General features: G+C 35.8%; 1 protein-coding gene across 1 annotated transcript in view; it reads right to left on the bottom strand.

The window, feature by feature from the left end:
- The window catches only part of LOC129218334 (uncharacterized), a 98,977-nt gene extending 81,613 nt beyond the window's left edge, over window positions 1–17,364 (bottom strand). Inside the window, exons 1-2 of the mRNA XM_054852571.1 lie at window positions 17,329–17,364; window positions 13,747–14,005 (exon numbers count right to left, since the gene is read on the bottom strand). Of these exons, the coding sequence (XP_054708546.1) occupies window positions 13,747–14,005; window positions 17,329–17,364 (295 nt within the window). The remainder of the gene's footprint in view (window positions 1–13,746; window positions 14,006–17,328) is intronic.
- Between the last annotated feature and the right edge of the window lie 394 nt (window positions 17,365–17,758).

Raw genomic sequence — 17,758 nt, 5'->3', positions numbered from 1 at the left:
TTTAATCTGTTAATATGGCCAAAAAACTGCAAGTAGTTCAAGCTAAGTTTAAGTTACATTTAAAAGAAGTGTATAGATTCGAATCAATGCTAAATGACTTTATTGCTAAACCAAATACAGATATCTTGCTATACGAAAATTTATTGTCGGAATTAGAAGACACGAAAGATATTTTAAACGTAATATTAGAAGTAATGGTAAATGAAACCGATGAAGAGACCGATGATTACGAGAATTTTAGTAAAGCTAAGAAATCAATTCATAGCATTAAAAGTCAAATTCAAAGAATACTTTCAGATCTGAAACCAACGGAAGAAAGTGCTAGTCGAACAGTTAGTCAACCGGTAGAGCCCAAACCTAATCTAAAACTGCCGAAATTCAATTTGCCCACATTTGACGGGGATATTCAAAACTGGATAAGTTTTAAGCAAGTTTTTACCTCAGCTATAGGTTCAAACAAAGCATTAACCAATTGTCAAAAATTGCAATATTTAAATACTGCTGTATCGGGAAACGCACACAGATTAATTAAAGGTTTTCCTGTTGTTGAAGCAAATTACGCTCAAGCATGGGAAACACTTTCAAACCGCTATGATAATAAGCGAGAACTCACATATTCCTTATGCACAAAGATATTCAATATTAAGTCGGGTAAAATGTCTTCAAAATTTCTGCATGAAATGATTGACTGTTGCAATGAATCGGTGCGCAATTTGAACACGTTAAGTTTGAAACTGAACAAACTATCGGAAATTATACTAATACATTTCCTTCAGAAACGCCTAGACGAAAACATAAGAAGACAGTGGGAGTTAACTTTAGAAAGTGACGAGTTTCCTTCTTATCAGAAATTCATGCAATTCTTTGAATTAAATGCTAGAAGTTTACACTCATCAAAAGATTACGCGAAGGAAGAAAAATCTAAAGCTCAAACGCTTACTTATACTAACACAACATCTAATAAAGCTGCATTTGCAAAAGCCATTAATTGCACATACTGCAATTCTAATCATACGATATTTAGATGTCCAAAGTTTTCGGGATTGAACTTCCGGGATAGACTAGAATTCGTTAAAAAAAGCAAACTGTGTTTTAATTGTTTAAGAGAAAATCATGATGTTTGCAATTGTAAAGTAACAATGCAGTTCCACATTTCCAGACCAGTGGACATAATAATCGGTGCTGATGTTTTTCTAGACCTGATAGAAGGTGAACAAATAAAAAACAAACATAATGCTCCGGGTGCATTAGATTCTAAATTGGGTTGGTTGCTGATGGGAAAGATTTCATCATATTCTCCAAAATCTAAAAGTTACACATTTCATCATGATGTAAATCAAGAATTGGATTTAACCCTCCAAAAGTTCTGGGAGTTGGATTCAATTCCAAATGAAGACAAGGACAATTTAAACAGCGAGGAAATTACATGCGAACAATTCTACGAAAACACAACTAAACGGGATATTAGTGGAAAATATACAGTAAAGTTACCTTTTAAAAGGGAAATTGACTTGGGCGAGTCCAGGACTAAAGCCGTTTCGAGGTTTCTATCTCAAGAAAAGAAATTTGAAAAAGACAAAATTCTTGCTGAACGATACAAGGGTTTTATGCAAGAATACATAGCTTTAAATCACATGGAGTTAGTACCCGAAAATGAAAAGCTAAATTCTAAATCTTTTTACATGCCTCATCATGGTGTGATTCGAGAGCAAAGCACAACTACTAAACTTAGAGTAGTATTCGATGCTTCTGCAAAATCGTCAGAAAACATATCCCTAAACGATATTCTACACAAGGGTCCTAAACTTCAGTTAGATTTAAGTTTTATTCTAATGAATTTCAGAACTCATTCAATCGCACTAACCGCGGATATTGAGAAAATGTTTAGAATGATAAGTGTCTAAGGAAGATTGTGACTTCCAAAGAATTATTTGGCGAACCGATTCAACTAGTGAAATCAAAGATTACAGGCTTTTAACAGTCACATACGGCACTGCATGTGCACCTTATTTAGCAGTAAAGACTATTCAGCAACTTGCTGCAGATGAGCAATCTTTATTCCCTAAAGCTGCAGAAATCGTAAAAACAGATTTCTATATGGATGATCTACTTACAGGCGCGGATTCAACATCAGAGGCTCGAAATATCGTCCTTGAAATGAATGAATTAATGAAAAAAGGTGGGTTTACTTTGCGTAAGTGGTTATCAAATGACCCGAAGGTAATAGAATTCCTGCCCGAAGACTTAAAAGCGACTATTTATCCTAAAGAACTGGGGGAAGAACACTCTATTAAGGTACTGGGTATTGAGTGGGATCCTATCACAGATTACTTTAGAATACAAATCAAGCCACCAAGCGAAGTAAAGAATAAATGACAATTACTTTCCAATATCGCTAAAATTTATGATCCACTAGGATTTCTAGCACCAACAACCCTACTAGCAAAACTTTTAATTCAAGAACTGTGGTCCGAGAAAATAGGCTGGGATGAAAATTTACCAGAACAGATTATGAGCAAATGGCAAAAATTCGCATCGGAACTTATGCATTTGAAAGAAATTAAAATTTCGCGAAGTTTGAAAAATAAATGTTCAATTTCAAAATCCGTTGAAATTCATGCATTTTGTGATGCGTCTCAAAAAGCTTACTCGGCAGTAATTTATTTACGCTTCCGTTTGGAAAACGGTGAAATTAAAAGTCAGTTTTCTAGTAGCGAAAACTAGAGTTGCTCCTTTAAGGAAAATTACTTTACCAAGATTAGAACTTTGTTCTGCAGTATTATTGAGTCGTTTGTATAAAAGTATTAAGAATAGACTTTTGATTGTAACCGATTTTGATTACTTTTATACAGACTCGCAAATCGTTTTAGACTGGATAAAATCGGAATTGCGTAGATGGAAAGTATTTGTCGCAAATCGAGTATTAGAAATTCAAAAACTAACCCCGGTTGAAAATTGGTTTCACGTAAGAAGTGAAGATAACCCAGGGGATTGCGCCAGCAGAGGGATTCTGCCATCTAAGTTAAAAGAACATAAACTTTGGTGGAAAGGTCCAGTTTGGCTTTCTGACCCAAATTTTAGCATTAATTCAAGCGCGTTTTTTCACCCCGTTAAAGAATCGGATCAAGAACAAGAAGAATCGGAGAGCGTACTCGGTTGTTTGAAAGTAGAGTCAAGTCCATTCATTCAAAATTATTCAAGTTATGTTAAGCTAATTAGAATTACGGCTTGGTGTTTGAGGTTTATAAAGAACTAAAACTATTGCAGAAAAGCGCAAGTTTGGGTTTTTAACATCTGAAGAAAAATCGGAAGCTATTTCTCGGGTGATTAAAATTGTACAAGATGAAGAATTCAAATTAGAAATACGTAAATTGAAAAACAATCAGTCACTACCTTCAACACACAAACTTTTACCACTCAGTCCTTTTCTTGATGAAAATTTAATTCTAAGAGTTGGGGGCAGACTGAAACATTCAAATTTGCGTGAAGATCAAAAACATCAAATTTTGCTTCCAAGAAATCATCATTTTTCAAAACTTTAATCAAGTACTTTCATCAAAAAGCTATGCATGCTGGTGTTCAAACAACTCTATTCTTGATTCGAGAAATTTTTTGGATTATATCAGGTCGGAATGCTGTTCGAAATATTATTCGAAAGTGTATTGTATGCTTAAAAGCTAATTCTTTAAATTCAAAGCAGCTAATGGGAAACTTACCCAAAGAAAGGGTAATTCCTGCTCGAGCCTTCTCAAAATGTGGATTAGATTTCGCTGGTCCAGTAATTACAAAACCGAATCTTAAGCGGTCAAAAGTAACTTTGAAAAGCTATATCGCATTATTCGTGTGCTTTACTACTAAAGCAATACATCTAGAAGTTGTATCGGATTTAAGTACGGGAGCCTTTTTGGCTTGCCTTCGCAGATTCATTGGAAGAAGAGGAAAGCCTTCTGATATTTTTAGTGACAACGCGACAAATTTCAAGGGCGCAAGAAATTATTTAAATGCTCAAGCTATTATTTGTTCTTCAGAAGATGTTCAAAACTATGCCACAGAAGAAAACATAAACTGGCATTTCATCCCTCCCATTACTCCTCACTTTGGGGGATTATGGGAATCTAACATTAAGACTGAAAAAGCATTTAATCAAGGCGTCTAATTCTGCTATTCTTAATTTCGAAGAACTTTCAACCTTATTGATTCAAATAGAAGGATGTTTAAATAGCAGGCCTTTAACCCCTTTGTCTGCTGACCCGATGGACTTACAGCCTCTTACACCAGGGCACTTTTTAATAGGTGCACCCCTTCTGTCTTTTCCTGAACAATATTCTGCTGAAACTAATTCTGCTTTTTCTTGTAGATGGAAGGTAGTGCAATGTATTCGTAACAGGTTCTGGAACAGATGGTCTCAAGAGTTCCTAACAGAGATGCAAGAGAGATGCAAGTGGCGTAAGGCGACTTCAAACGTCAAAGTGGGTCAACTGGTGCTGCTGAGGGAGGACAACCGGTCGCCTCTGCATTGGTGTCTCACCCGGATAACTAAAGTCTACCCTGGAGATGATGGTTTAGTGAGAGTCGTCGACGTGAAAACCTCATCTGCTGTCTACAAACGATCAATTACGAAAATAGTGGCCTTGCCATATGAAGAATTTAATTTTGGATTGTCATCCAACGTGGGGGAGCATGGAGAGTCTCTGCCCTGAAATGCAAATTAGGAGATTCAACGTCATACGCTGTGAATTGGATAAAAGCGCGAGTTGCGCTGTGTGTGGTCGTCTTCAGTTCGTTCATAGCCCAGGCAGTATTCGAGTGGACTGTTTCGAGGTATTTCCTACAAGCCGCTGTTTTGCGCATAATCCATAGGTCGCTGGAGCATAACCGGCCCTTCTACTTTAGTTCGGGAAAAGTCAACCTCAACAGTATTCTTCATACCACGGACTGGAACCACCGGAAAGTAACCCTTTCATTTACTCTTTATAACGTCCAAGGACTATGAATTTGTATGAACAACCTTAATTTAAAGCATTATATTCACTCAATGATTCCATTATATTATCTTCAGTTGTTTGCTAGCCAAGAAGCGGCATTTGTACATAATGTAAATAAAAGAAGAATTATTTTAAATAAGATGTTCTCTGTATCAGTTTAAACGTTACCTAAATTGAACGGACAAGCATCGTCCATCAAATGGTCCGTCGAGCCGGATGTCCCTTCTTGGTTAGTAGCAAACTGATTTTTTGAAAATTCAAGTATTAAAATTGCTTTAATCTGTTAATATGGCCAAAAAACTGCAAGTAGTTCAAGCTAAGTTTAAGTTACATTTAAAAGAAGTGTATAGATTCGAATCAATGCTAAATGACTTTATTGCTAAACCAAATACAGATATCTTGCTATACGAAAATTTATTGTCGGAATTAGAAGACACGAAAGATATTTTAAACGTAATATTAGAAGTAATGGTAAATGAAACCGATGAAGAGACCGATGATTACGAGAATTTTAGTAAAGCTAAGAAATCAATTCATAGCATTAAAAGTCAAATTCAAAGAATACTTTCAGATCTGAAACCAACGGAAGAAAGTGCTAGTCGAACAGTTAGTCAACCGGTAGAGCCCAAACCTAATCTAAAACTGCCGAAATTCAATTTGCCCACATTTGACGGGGATATTCAAAACTGGATAAGTTTTAAGCAAGTTTTTACCTCAGCTATAGGTTCAAACAAAGCATTAACCAATTGTCAAAAATTGCAATATTTAAATACTGCTGTATCGGGAAACGCACACAGATTAATTAAAGGTTTTCCTGTTGTTGAAGCAAATTACGCTCAAGCATGGGAAACACTTTCAAACCGCTATGATAATAAGCGAGAACTCACATATTCCTTATGCACAAAGATATTCAATATTAAGTCGGGTAAAATGTCTTCAAAATTTCTGCATGAAATGATTGACTGTTGCAATGAATCGGTGCGCAATTTGAACACGTTAAGTTTGAAACTGAACAAACTATCGGAAATTATACTAATACATTTCCTTCAGAAACGCCTAGACGAAAACATAAGAAGACAGTGGGAGTTAACTTTAGAAAGTGACGAGTTTCCTTCTTATCAGAAATTCATGCAATTCTTTGAATTAAATGCTAGAAGTTTACACTCATCAAAAGATTACGCGAAGGAAGAAAAATCTAAAGCTCAAACGCTTACTTATACTAACACAACATCTAATAAAGCTGCATTTGCAAAAGCCATTAATTGCACATACTGCAATTCTAATCATACGATATTTAGATGTCCAAAGTTTTCGGGATTGAACTTCCGGGATAGACTAGAATTCGTTAAAAAAAGCAAACTGTGTTTTAATTGTTTAAGAGAAAATCATGATGTTTGCAATTGTAAAGTAACAATGCAGTTCCACATTTCCAGACCAGTGGACATAATAATCGGTGCTGATGTTTTTCTAGACCTGATAGAAGGTGAACAAATAAAAAACAAACATAATGCTCCGGGTGCATTAGATTCTAAATTGGGTTGGTTGCTGATGGGAAAGATTTCATCATATTCTCCAAAATCTAAAAGTTACACATTTCATCATGATGTAAATCAAGAATTGGATTTAACCCTCCAAAAGTTCTGGGAGTTGGATTCAATTCCAAATGAAGACAAGGACAATTTAAACAGCGAGGAAATTACATGCGAACAATTCTACGAAAACACAACTAAACGGGATATTAGTGGAAAATATACAGTAAAGTTACCTTTTAAAAGGGAAATTGACTTGGGCGAGTCCAGGACTAAAGCCGTTTCGAGGTTTCTATCTCAAGAAAAGAAATTTGAAAAAGACAAAATTCTTGCTGAACGATACAAGGGTTTTATGCAAGAATACATAGCTTTAAATCACATGGAGTTAGTACCCGAAAATGAAAAGCTAAATTCTAAATCTTTTTACATGCCTCATCATGGTGTGATTCGAGAGCAAAGCACAACTACTAAACTTAGAGTAGTATTCGATGCTTCTGCAAAATCGTCAGAAAACATATCCCTAAACGATATTCTACACAAGGGTCCTAAACTTCAGTTAGATTTAAGTTTTATTCTAATGAATTTCAGAACTCATTCAATCGCACTAACCGCGGATATTGAGAAAATGTTTAGAATGATAAGTGTCTAAGGAAGATTGTGACTTCCAAAGAATTATTTGGCGAACCGATTCAACTAGTGAAATCAAAGATTACAGGCTTTTAACAGTCACATACGGCACTGCATGTGCACCTTATTTAGCAGTAAAGACTATTCAGCAACTTGCTGCAGATGAGCAATCTTTATTCCCTAAAGCTGCAGAAATCGTAAAAACAGATTTCTATATGGATGATCTACTTACAGGCGCGGATTCAACATCAGAGGCTCGAAATATCGTCCTTGAAATGAATGAATTAATGAAAAAAGGTGGGTTTACTTTGCGTAAGTGGTTATCAAATGACCCGAAGGTAATAGAATTCCTGCCCGAAGACTTAAAAGCGACTATTTATCCTAAAGAACTGGGGGAAGAACACTCTATTAAGGTACTGGGTATTGAGTGGGATCCTATCACAGATTACTTTAGAATACAAATCAAGCCACCAAGCGAAGTAAAGAATAAATGACAATTACTTTCCAATATCGCTAAAATTTATGATCCACTAGGATTTCTAGCACCAACAACCCTACTAGCAAAACTTTTAATTCAAGAACTGTGGTCCGAGAAAATAGGCTGGGATGAAAATTTACCAGAACAGATTATGAGCAAATGGCAAAAATTCGCATCGGAACTTATGCATTTGAAAGAAATTAAAATTTCGCGAAGTTTGAAAAATAAATGTTCAATTTCAAAATCCGTTGAAATTCATGCATTTTGTGATGCGTCTCAAAAAGCTTACTCGGCAGTAATTTATTTACGCTTCCGTTTGGAAAACGGTGAAATTAAAAGTCAGTTTTCTAGTAGCGAAAACTAGAGTTGCTCCTTTAAGGAAAATTACTTTACCAAGATTAGAACTTTGTTCTGCAGTATTATTGAGTCGTTTGTATAAAAGTATTAAGAATAGACTTTTGATTGTAACCGATTTTGATTACTTTTATACAGACTCGCAAATCGTTTTAGACTGGATAAAATCGGAATTGCGTAGATGGAAAGTATTTGTCGCAAATCGAGTATTAGAAATTCAAAAACTAACCCCGGTTGAAAATTGGTTTCACGTAAGAAGTGAAGATAACCCAGGGGATTGCGCCAGCAGAGGGATTCTGCCATCTAAGTTAAAAGAACATAAACTTTGGTGGAAAGGTCCAGTTTGGCTTTCTGACCCAAATTTTAGCATTAATTCAAGCGCGTTTTTTCACCCCGTTAAAGAATCGGATCAAGAACAAGAAGAATCGGAGAGCGTACTCGGTTGTTTGAAAGTAGAGTCAAGTCCATTCATTCAAAATTATTCAAGTTATGTTAAGCTAATTAGAATTACGGCTTGGTGTTTGAGGTTTATAAAGAACTAAAACTATTGCAGAAAAGCGCAAGTTTGGGTTTTTAACATCTGAAGAAAAATCGGAAGCTATTTCTCGGGTGATTAAAATTGTACAAGATGAAGAATTCAAATTAGAAATACGTAAATTGAAAAACAATCAGTCACTACCTTCAACACACAAACTTTTACCACTCAGTCCTTTTCTTGATGAAAATTTAATTCTAAGAGTTGGGGGCAGACTGAAACATTCAAATTTGCGTGAAGATCAAAAACATCAAATTTTGCTTCCAAGAAATCATCATTTTTCAAAACTTTAATCGAGTACTTTCATCAAAAAGCTATGCATGCTGGTGTTCAAACAACTCTATTCTTGATTCGAGAAATTTTTTGGATTATATCAGGTCGGAATGCTGTTCGAAATATTATTCGAAAGTGTATTGTATGCTTAAAAGCTAATTCTTTAAATTCAAAGCAGCTAATGGGAAACTTACCCAAAGAAAGGGTAATTCCTGCTCGAGCCTTCTCAAAATGTGGATTAGATTTCGCTGGTCCAGTAATTACAAAACCGAATCTTAAGCGGTCAAAAGTAACTTTGAAAAGCTATATCGCATTATTCGTGTGCTTTACTACTAAAGCAATACATCTAGAAGTTGTATCGGATTTAAGTACGGGAGCCTTTTTGGCTTGCCTTCGCAGATTCATTGGAAGAAGAGGAAAGCCTTCTGATATTTTTAGTGACAACGCGACAAATTTCAAGGGCGCAAGAAATTATTTAAATGCTCAAGCTATTATTTGTTCTTCAGAAGATGTTCAAAACTATGCCACAGAAGAAAACATAAACTGGCATTTCATCCCTCCCATTACTCCTCACTTTGGGGGATTATGGGAATCTAACATTAAGACTGAAAAAGCATTTAATCAAGGCGTCTAATTCTGCTATTCTTAATTTCGAAGAACTTTCAACCTTATTGATTCAAATAGAAGGATGTTTAAATAGCAGGCCTTTAACCCCTTTGTCTGCTGACCCGATGGACTTACAGCCTCTTACACCAGGGCACTTTTTAATAGGTGCACCCCTTCTGTCTTTTCCTGAACAATATTCTGCTGAAACTAATTCTGCTTTTTCTTGTAGATGGAAGGTAGTGCAATGTATTCGTAACAGGTTCTGGAACAGATGGTCTCAAGAGTTCCTAACAGAGATGCAAGAGAGATGCAAGTGGCGTAAGGCGACTTCAAACGTCAAAGTGGGTCAACTGGTGCTGCTGAGGGAGGACAACCGGTCGCCTCTGCATTGGTGTCTCACCCGGATAACTAAAGTCTACCCTGGAGATGATGGTTTAGTGAGAGTCGTCGACGTGAAAACCTCATCTGCTGTCTACAAACGATCAATTACGAAAATAGTGGCCTTGCCATATGAAGAATTTAATTTTGGATTGTCATCCAACGTGGGGGAGCATGGAGAGTCTCTGCCCTGAAATGCAAATTAGGAGATTCAACGTCATACGCTGTGAATTGGATAAAAGCGCAAGTTGCGCTGTGTGTGGTCGTCTTCAGTTCGTTCATAGCCCAGGCAGTATTCGAGTGGACTGTTTCGAGGTATTTCCTACAAGCCGCTGTTTTGCGCATAATCCATAGGTCGCTGGAGCATAACCGGCCCTTCTACTTTAGTTCGGGAAAAGTCAACCTCAACAGTATTCTTCATACCACGGACTGGAACCACCGGAAAGTAACCCTTTCATTTACTCTTTATAACATCCAAGGACTATGAATTTGTATGAACAACCTTAATTTAAAGCATTATATTCACTCAATGATTCCATTATATTATCTTCAGTTGTTTGCTAGCCAAGAAGCGGCATTTGTACATAATGTAAATAAAAGAAGAATTATTTTAAATAAGATGTTCTCTGTATCAGTTTAAACGTTACCTAAATTGAACGGAGAAGCATCGTCCAGTCCGGTAAAGAGAAAGGAACTAGGTAGTGGAGAACCAAAGTACAAATTTTTAATGATTATCAACAATTAATACGGTCTGCAAAAACGTAAGGGTCAAGGATCTCTTTCCCAGAATCTTACTATCACATGGGAAATGTGGAAATTTACCAGATACTTTAAAATTTCAGGAATTTCCAAAGCTATCTTTTTAATTTATTTTACTTATATATGTACTTTTTATTATTATTATTATTTTTTTTTTTACTTTCTTTATTTGTGTTGATAAAAAATCTTAAAACTCAGTTTCAATGACAATTTCTTTAATGCACAATTAACACTAACGTAGGTACAATTCTGAAAAATAAATAAACAAATGAGAAACTTCAAATACTGCCTACTTAATACGCGTAAAAATTCTCCATAACAATATTAAAGAAAGCAAATTGCCATTCACCTTCTAACGTTTATACATATAGCCTAGCCTGGACTTTGGTTTTATATCTTCAAGGTCGAAATTTTTTTTGATGCAGTCACCAAAACCTGACATATCTCCTAACGTGACTGAAGATGCGTTTTTAAGATTTCAATTTCAAAAACTTCAGGAGAAGGCTACTCAAACGCTCACCCTTACCTCAACTTTATTACAAAAGACTGACTAAAATTACATCATTCAGTTTTTAATTTTAAAGAATTTCCAAGGAAGGAGGATTCTTAAATTTTCACGATCTTTCTTCCCTTCTTCTCCTTTAACATCTCCAAAGGTAGCCTAAAACAGTGTTTTTAAGATTCAAATTTCGAAATATTTCATGGGGGAAAGTCTCTAAAACCTTTTTCCTAACTAATGGCTCCTTTCTTTAGCACCAGCACAATAGCTTAAAATTTCCTTTTTCGAAAATACTACCACGAGAAAACCCTCGAACCCTTCCTTCCCATGGATAGCATAAAATTGATTTCAGTTTCGAAAAAATTCTGGGAGGAATCTCCTCCCTTTTCCTCTATCGTTACTAAACAGGACCTAAAATAAATCTTAAGCACTTCAATATCGAAAAATTTTCGAAGAGTCACTGAATCTCCTATCGTCACCACTGATATAGTCTAAAATTGCGCCTTAAAACCTTCGATTTTGAAAGTTTTCATCAGGAGATCACCAAATTCCTTCCTTCTCCATTTTCATCAAACATCACCTAATTGGGGCTAAAATTTCAGAAATAATTTTTGAAAGGATCCCCCAATTCCCTATCGTTATCAGAATTAATGAAAACCTATCTTAAGTTTTGAAAATAATTCTGTAGGTAGGGAAGCTCCCTTTTCCTTCATTTTAAAGACTCTTCCGGAGACCGTGGGTGGTTTGTCTGATCCTCTAACGTCCCCCCCCCCCCACACACCCAAACCTCATTTCCATACCAAAACTGCTTCTTTAAACTTCAATTCCGAAAGAATTCCAAGAAAAGCTCCCCCGTTCCCTGCAATTCCGTTTCACTTCTGACACCCAAAGGCGTCTGGTTTTTTGCCTGTAGGCTAAAATTGCTTCTGACAAATTTTGCTGTAGTTTCCTTTTCTGTCTAAGCTATAAATTGTGCACATAGGCGGCTCGTGAGGGGGGGGGGGCAACCACTGGCTCACTCCCAGGGGTGGATCCAGAATTTTTTGAAAGGGGGGTCAAGTTTCAATGGCCAGCGTGTTATACCGCATAAAAAAAGCAGTTAAACAGGGTGCAACCCCCGAAGGGTGATGGCATACCGTCTCGTAGGTTATGATCCCCCACCACCAAAAATTTAAATCAAAACCCTTTCAAATTACCCCCTGCCCCTAAATTTTTCAGTGGCGTAACCTGTGCCATGGATCATATTCCCCCAAATTTTCACTAAAAATCATATTTCTTTGGCAGACAGGCTGGTCACGTTACCATATTAAATAGATGAACACATTTACATAAATATTTTATAGCATACAAAACGTTGTGGTTTGAAGTGGAAGAGTGCTCTGAAAAAACTTTAAGCTCATTAGAGGTGATTGTTCTTTTGAAATTGAACAAAAACTCATAATAGCAGTAACCTAGTAAACGAATTCAGTCATATCCTTCGGATTACGACGTATTGGGAAGAAAAACCTTACAGAACAAAGCAAAAAAGGGAAAACATTAACTCCAGATACTATTTTTTCGGATCTAAAAGTTTGAAGTTTGAATAATAATCATTAAAAAAATCTTGTCACAGGGGGGGTCAGCTGACCCTTTGACCCTCCCCTGAATCCGCCCCTGCTCACTCCCAACGGTGAAGGGGCTTGTCTCCTCACTTCTCAAAGTTGCACAATAATGATCGATAGAAAAATGATTTTTTACTGAGTGGGTTGATTTATTTCAAGAAAATCAAAACTAAAAATTCCAACTAAATGGTCTTTTCTCATGTTATTTCACAACAATAGAACTTTGAATCGGAAGAGGGAAGTCTACGATAGCCATGTGGGCAGGTTTTGGCAGCCATATTCCACATTTTATGGAGGTTATTCAATCAGTCATGTTAAAATCCTATAAAATCGTCCATTTTTAAAAATATAAAGGAAGAAAAAATCAGCATCAGGGGCACCGTTCCCTCGCGCTCCCCCACTCCTTTTGCCCCTCCCCTTTCTTGTGCACCAACCGCATGTGATTGGGCATAAAGATTCTATAAAGGGCCCCGCCAGATTTCTACAATCGGGCCCCGCATGTGCTAAGGCCGGCTCTGGTTTTAATAGGTTTTTTCAATTCCAAAAAAATCTAACTTTCTCAAAATGTCTTTTAGCAAAAAAAAATCTTGCATTTAAATGCTTTTTCAAATCGTTCAAAAATGGTTGAAAACAGTAAAGACTAACTCATTGCAAAACTAAAGTTTCTTTTTCTTTCAAATCATAATTTCTCTCTCTCTCTCTCTAGCGGCAATGGAAGTTTTCTTTCCTAACTCAACGAGCCGATTCTGGAAGTCTCCTGTCTTATAGCAAAGCAAAGGGTCTTCCTAAAAGCCCCGGGGTGACCGCAGGCGTAGTAAATAGTAAACAAGTCAAAGCAACAAGGGGAAACCTCAACCCCTGAAGGTTGTCCATTATTGGGATGGCAGCTAATAAATAACATGTGAGGGGGTCCTAGATGCAGTGTCAATTCCTTTTCTGATTGGATGCTCGTCTGTCAATCATGTGAGCTTAGCACATGCCTTCTCGCCGTGTCGAAAAAGGATCTGAAGTGAAGCGGTGGGCAAGTTTCAAATTAGATCTCTATCCCGCGGCACCTTAAGTAAAAATTACACAACTCAGTAAAAGTTTTAAATACAGGAAACTAAAAAAATAAAAATGTACCTGGCTCTAAATCAGTAAGTGCGAAAATTCCGACACGAGAATCTCCAATAACTTTCCATTTCTGAAGTTCGCAGTTTGGTTCACATGAATGGTTAATAAAGCGTGATAAATTTCCGCTTGGTCCAGCGTCTATCAAGCGCTTTGAATCTAAATATAGAAAATAGTAGTTTTTCTTGTGCCTATCTCTCATATCTTTACATCTCCTCTCATATTCTTCAGTGGTGATTACTTCTCCAACATATTCAATAATGAATTGACCCTAAAAATTAGAGAGAAAAACATCTTATTACCAATGTATGTATAAAAATGGCCACATCTCTTAAATAAACAGTATTTTTAAATTAAAAAAAAAGCTCCAAAAACAAAGAAATTGAGACTACAGTGTCATCAAACTATACTATCGTGCTAAGCGCAAAAGTTGTATTTGCATCCGAGTTTAAAATGAGAAATTACTGTGTTCGCAGAAATCAGTTGTCTAGCTAGATTTCTTTATGTGGTACAGTGACGGACACCCCTCTCCTCTTGTGCGGACAATTTTTATTTCCCCGATTCCAAAGCAAATAACTTTATTAAACCCGTCCTGCAGACACCCCTCTATTGCGGACAAAAAAATTGTTCCATTAGTGTCCGCATTAGAGGGTTTTTACTGTATCAACTTGTCATCAGTTTTTTTTTTTTTTTTTACCATATAGCAACCAGCTACTGTATTAATGTTTTTCCAAAAAATTAAAAGAAAGCTGGATCCCTAGCTCTTGGAACCAAAATGTCCAATAGATCAGCCTGTACTTTAAAGGGGTTCAAAAGAAAACAAGTTATAGTTTATGTTTTAATAATGGCACACACAAAAACGAATTAGCTTCTTTTAATTTAGGTATAGGGAAACAATGCTTAAGGCAAACCTGACAGCTTTGTACAGCTGTGATTAGATCTGTGTAGCCTTCACATTGCTGCCGGGCAAGGTTTGCCCCAACTGTAGTTTGGGGAATGATTTTGTGGGATGGAAAAATAGATTTTTTTGCATTTCATTCTGTGCTGTTATATATGTTGTATGCTATTTCTACTTTTTGTGACTTATCATTTAAAATGAGAAAATTATAATATAAAATTTTACTGAAAGTTGACTATTTTTATTGTGATCGCACAGCAGCAGGCACAGGTTGATTAGCGTGCACCAAGGGTATGCCTTACCCACAGGCATAGGGTTGGGGAACCCTGATGTAAGATAGTGGACAATACTTCTAATCTTTACATATAAAAGAAAGTAGTGTTAGTTACACAATTTATAACTCAAGAATGGCTGAACAGATTTGGTTGAAAATTGGTGGGGAATAACTTAGAACCAGGAGACAGACACAGGATACTTTTTATCCTGTTCGACTGTGTTCCTGAACTATTTGTTATTTTAAATTAAATGTTTAATTCAGGCCAAGGAGTGTTGATGAACTTTGGAAAAAGTGAGAAAGGTGACAAATTTGAAAACAAAGGTGACTAAAAGGTATAAATATTCACTCAAAAGTACAGATGATAAAGAATAAAATTCAGAAACTTTATAAAAAAAAAAAAAAGAAAAAAGGTTATCCAAAAAGGTTCAAGTAAGAATAACTTTCAATTAAAAAAAAATATTTGAAATTTTCTCAGGATGCATAATCAGTTTTCTGTTTTTTTTGGGGGGGAGGGGGAGGCGGGACTTCATTGTTTGGTCTTAATGTTGCAATGTGCTGATCTGGGGCTGCTCTTAGAGTGCGATTGCAAGTGATAAAAATATCCCCTGATGTTAGCGGAAAATTCCCTCATATTTCCCATAAAATAAAACTTCCTGGAGAATTCCCAGATTTCCCGGCAGCATAGCTATTTTTTTTCAACAAAACCAAGGGGGGGGGGGGCATATTTAATGCAGTTTTTTAGTTATTTTAACTGTTAAAGCTATTATTCAGATACTTTTCAAGAATTTAATTATTAAAAAAAGATTTTCCTAAAGTACATTACAAGAAAAGTGAGAAAGGTGACAAAAATTGCAAAAGGTGAGTAAAAATAACCAAAATTTCAAACGGTGACTAAAAGCATACCTGCCAACCCAGTCAAGTAAAAAAAAAGAAAGATTTATGATTTTAAAAAAAAAGGGAAGAAATCGGAAGAATTGAAAAATAACCAGAAGATTTAATCAAAATACCAGAAGATTTTGTAAAAACAGTTACTTTAATTACCATGAAATGTGCCACTCAAATTTTCTGCAAACTAAAAAAAAAACAATAATAGCTCCATTTAATAGTAAAATAATCCACTAAATAAATGTATAAGTCATTTTAAATCCAGTTAACATTTTATTGAAGTGTCCCATTAAAGCATAAGAAGTCATAGCTAAGGGCTCGAGTTTCTGAACGTAAACAAGAGGTCAAGACGATTTTGAACGTAAACAAGATGCCAATCACCATAAAATGATAACCAGTTGTTTAATAGGCTGTAAAAAATAATTAAATTATTGAAAATTAACTTATTAACCCAATTTTAAACTATTAGAATAATAAAAACTTCTTACCTGAGCAACTTGAAGAAAAAACTTTTTCCTGTTTAAAATAATGATTAAAACTGAAGTGTGGATTTTTTTTTTTAAACTAAGCAATTATAATAAACACTGAAAATTTTAAATTTTATTTATTTTTTAATTGATTCATTGTAGCTCTTTTAGCTTTACATAGCTGCTCATTTGAAAATTCCACATTATAGCAAGGTACATCAGATTTTGCTTTTAACAATAGCAAACTTTCCTATGATGAATCATTTAAAGAAGATCGTTGGACAGTTCTACTCTTCCGAAATACAGAAAATAACCTAAATTGCTATGCGGAATGACCAAGATTGAAATAAAGAAACTGGCAATGTGATCATATTTTTTTGAACCATCAACATTTTTGATTTTTTTAAGTGCTTGCAACTGATGGCTGATTCTTTTCATCGGAAGAATATTATGTTAAAATTACCTCATTATTTATGATCATATTTCCCTTACATTTAATAATCTTTACTGTAAATAATACTGTGTGGCAACACCAAGTTTATGTTGTGTAGTTTGGCAACGTTCTGCGTTTGTTTGTTGTCGTCTCGGCCAGATCGCCATGACAAAATGTATATAAGTGTAACTATTTGTTTCTTCTTTTAATACGTATATAATCAAGATGATTCTTGTCCCTGCATTATTTATTCTACTTAAACATAAGTTGTAACAGGTTATGGCCTCCAGTGCGTTAAATGCGCTAAGTTTTTAGCTAAGTGGAATGAAATGTTAGCGGTAGCTGCTCATTAGGCCTAACTGTAGTATCGTAACATGCAGTAACTTCTTCGATTGCTCAGATCTGTGATAAATTTCTTCAAAATGGAACAGGGTAAAATCCCAGTGAAGCCATTAGTGGGCAGCCCATCTGGAAATATCGAATACGATTTGTATTAAATCATTACTCTGATGCCTTAGACATCGTTGAAGGAAGGTTGCAGATGCCAGAAGCATCGGCAACAGCAGACGATAATAGTGCCAAGAAAAAAAAAAGATTTTCTAAAAGCTAACAACGGCGCAATGCTGGTACTCACCAATTCTATGACCGAAGATGCATTACAAAAGGTCATGAGATTCAACACTGCGAGAGAAGTTTGGCTTGAGTTACACAGGATTATTGAAGATTCATTGAACAATCAATTGTACAATACATGTTTACAATTTTTCAAGTTCAACTGGTCCGAAGGTGAGATGGCAGATCATCTATCTAAAATGAAAAATCTGTGGAACGACTTAACCAATGGTCTTGAAAGCAAACTAGACACCCAGAAATATTGTTAATTTGCAAAATACTAGATATTCTTCCTGTAACACATTGCTCCTTCAAATCAAGCTGGTTGCTTCTAAGCGATGAGAAAAGAACATTAGATCAATTAACAACGCAGCTATGCACCCACGAAAGGGAGCTAAAGAAAGTTCCAAGAGTAGCAGAAGTGAAAGATCATCAAGGAGCCCTAGCAGCCA

The sequence above is a fragment of the Uloborus diversus genome, chromosome 3 (assembly GCF_026930045.1).
Source record: "Uloborus diversus isolate 005 chromosome 3, Udiv.v.3.1, whole genome shotgun sequence".
Taxonomy (NCBI): domain Eukaryota; kingdom Metazoa; phylum Arthropoda; class Arachnida; order Araneae; family Uloboridae; genus Uloborus; species Uloborus diversus.
This window is presented reverse-complemented; position numbering and strand designations above follow the sequence as displayed.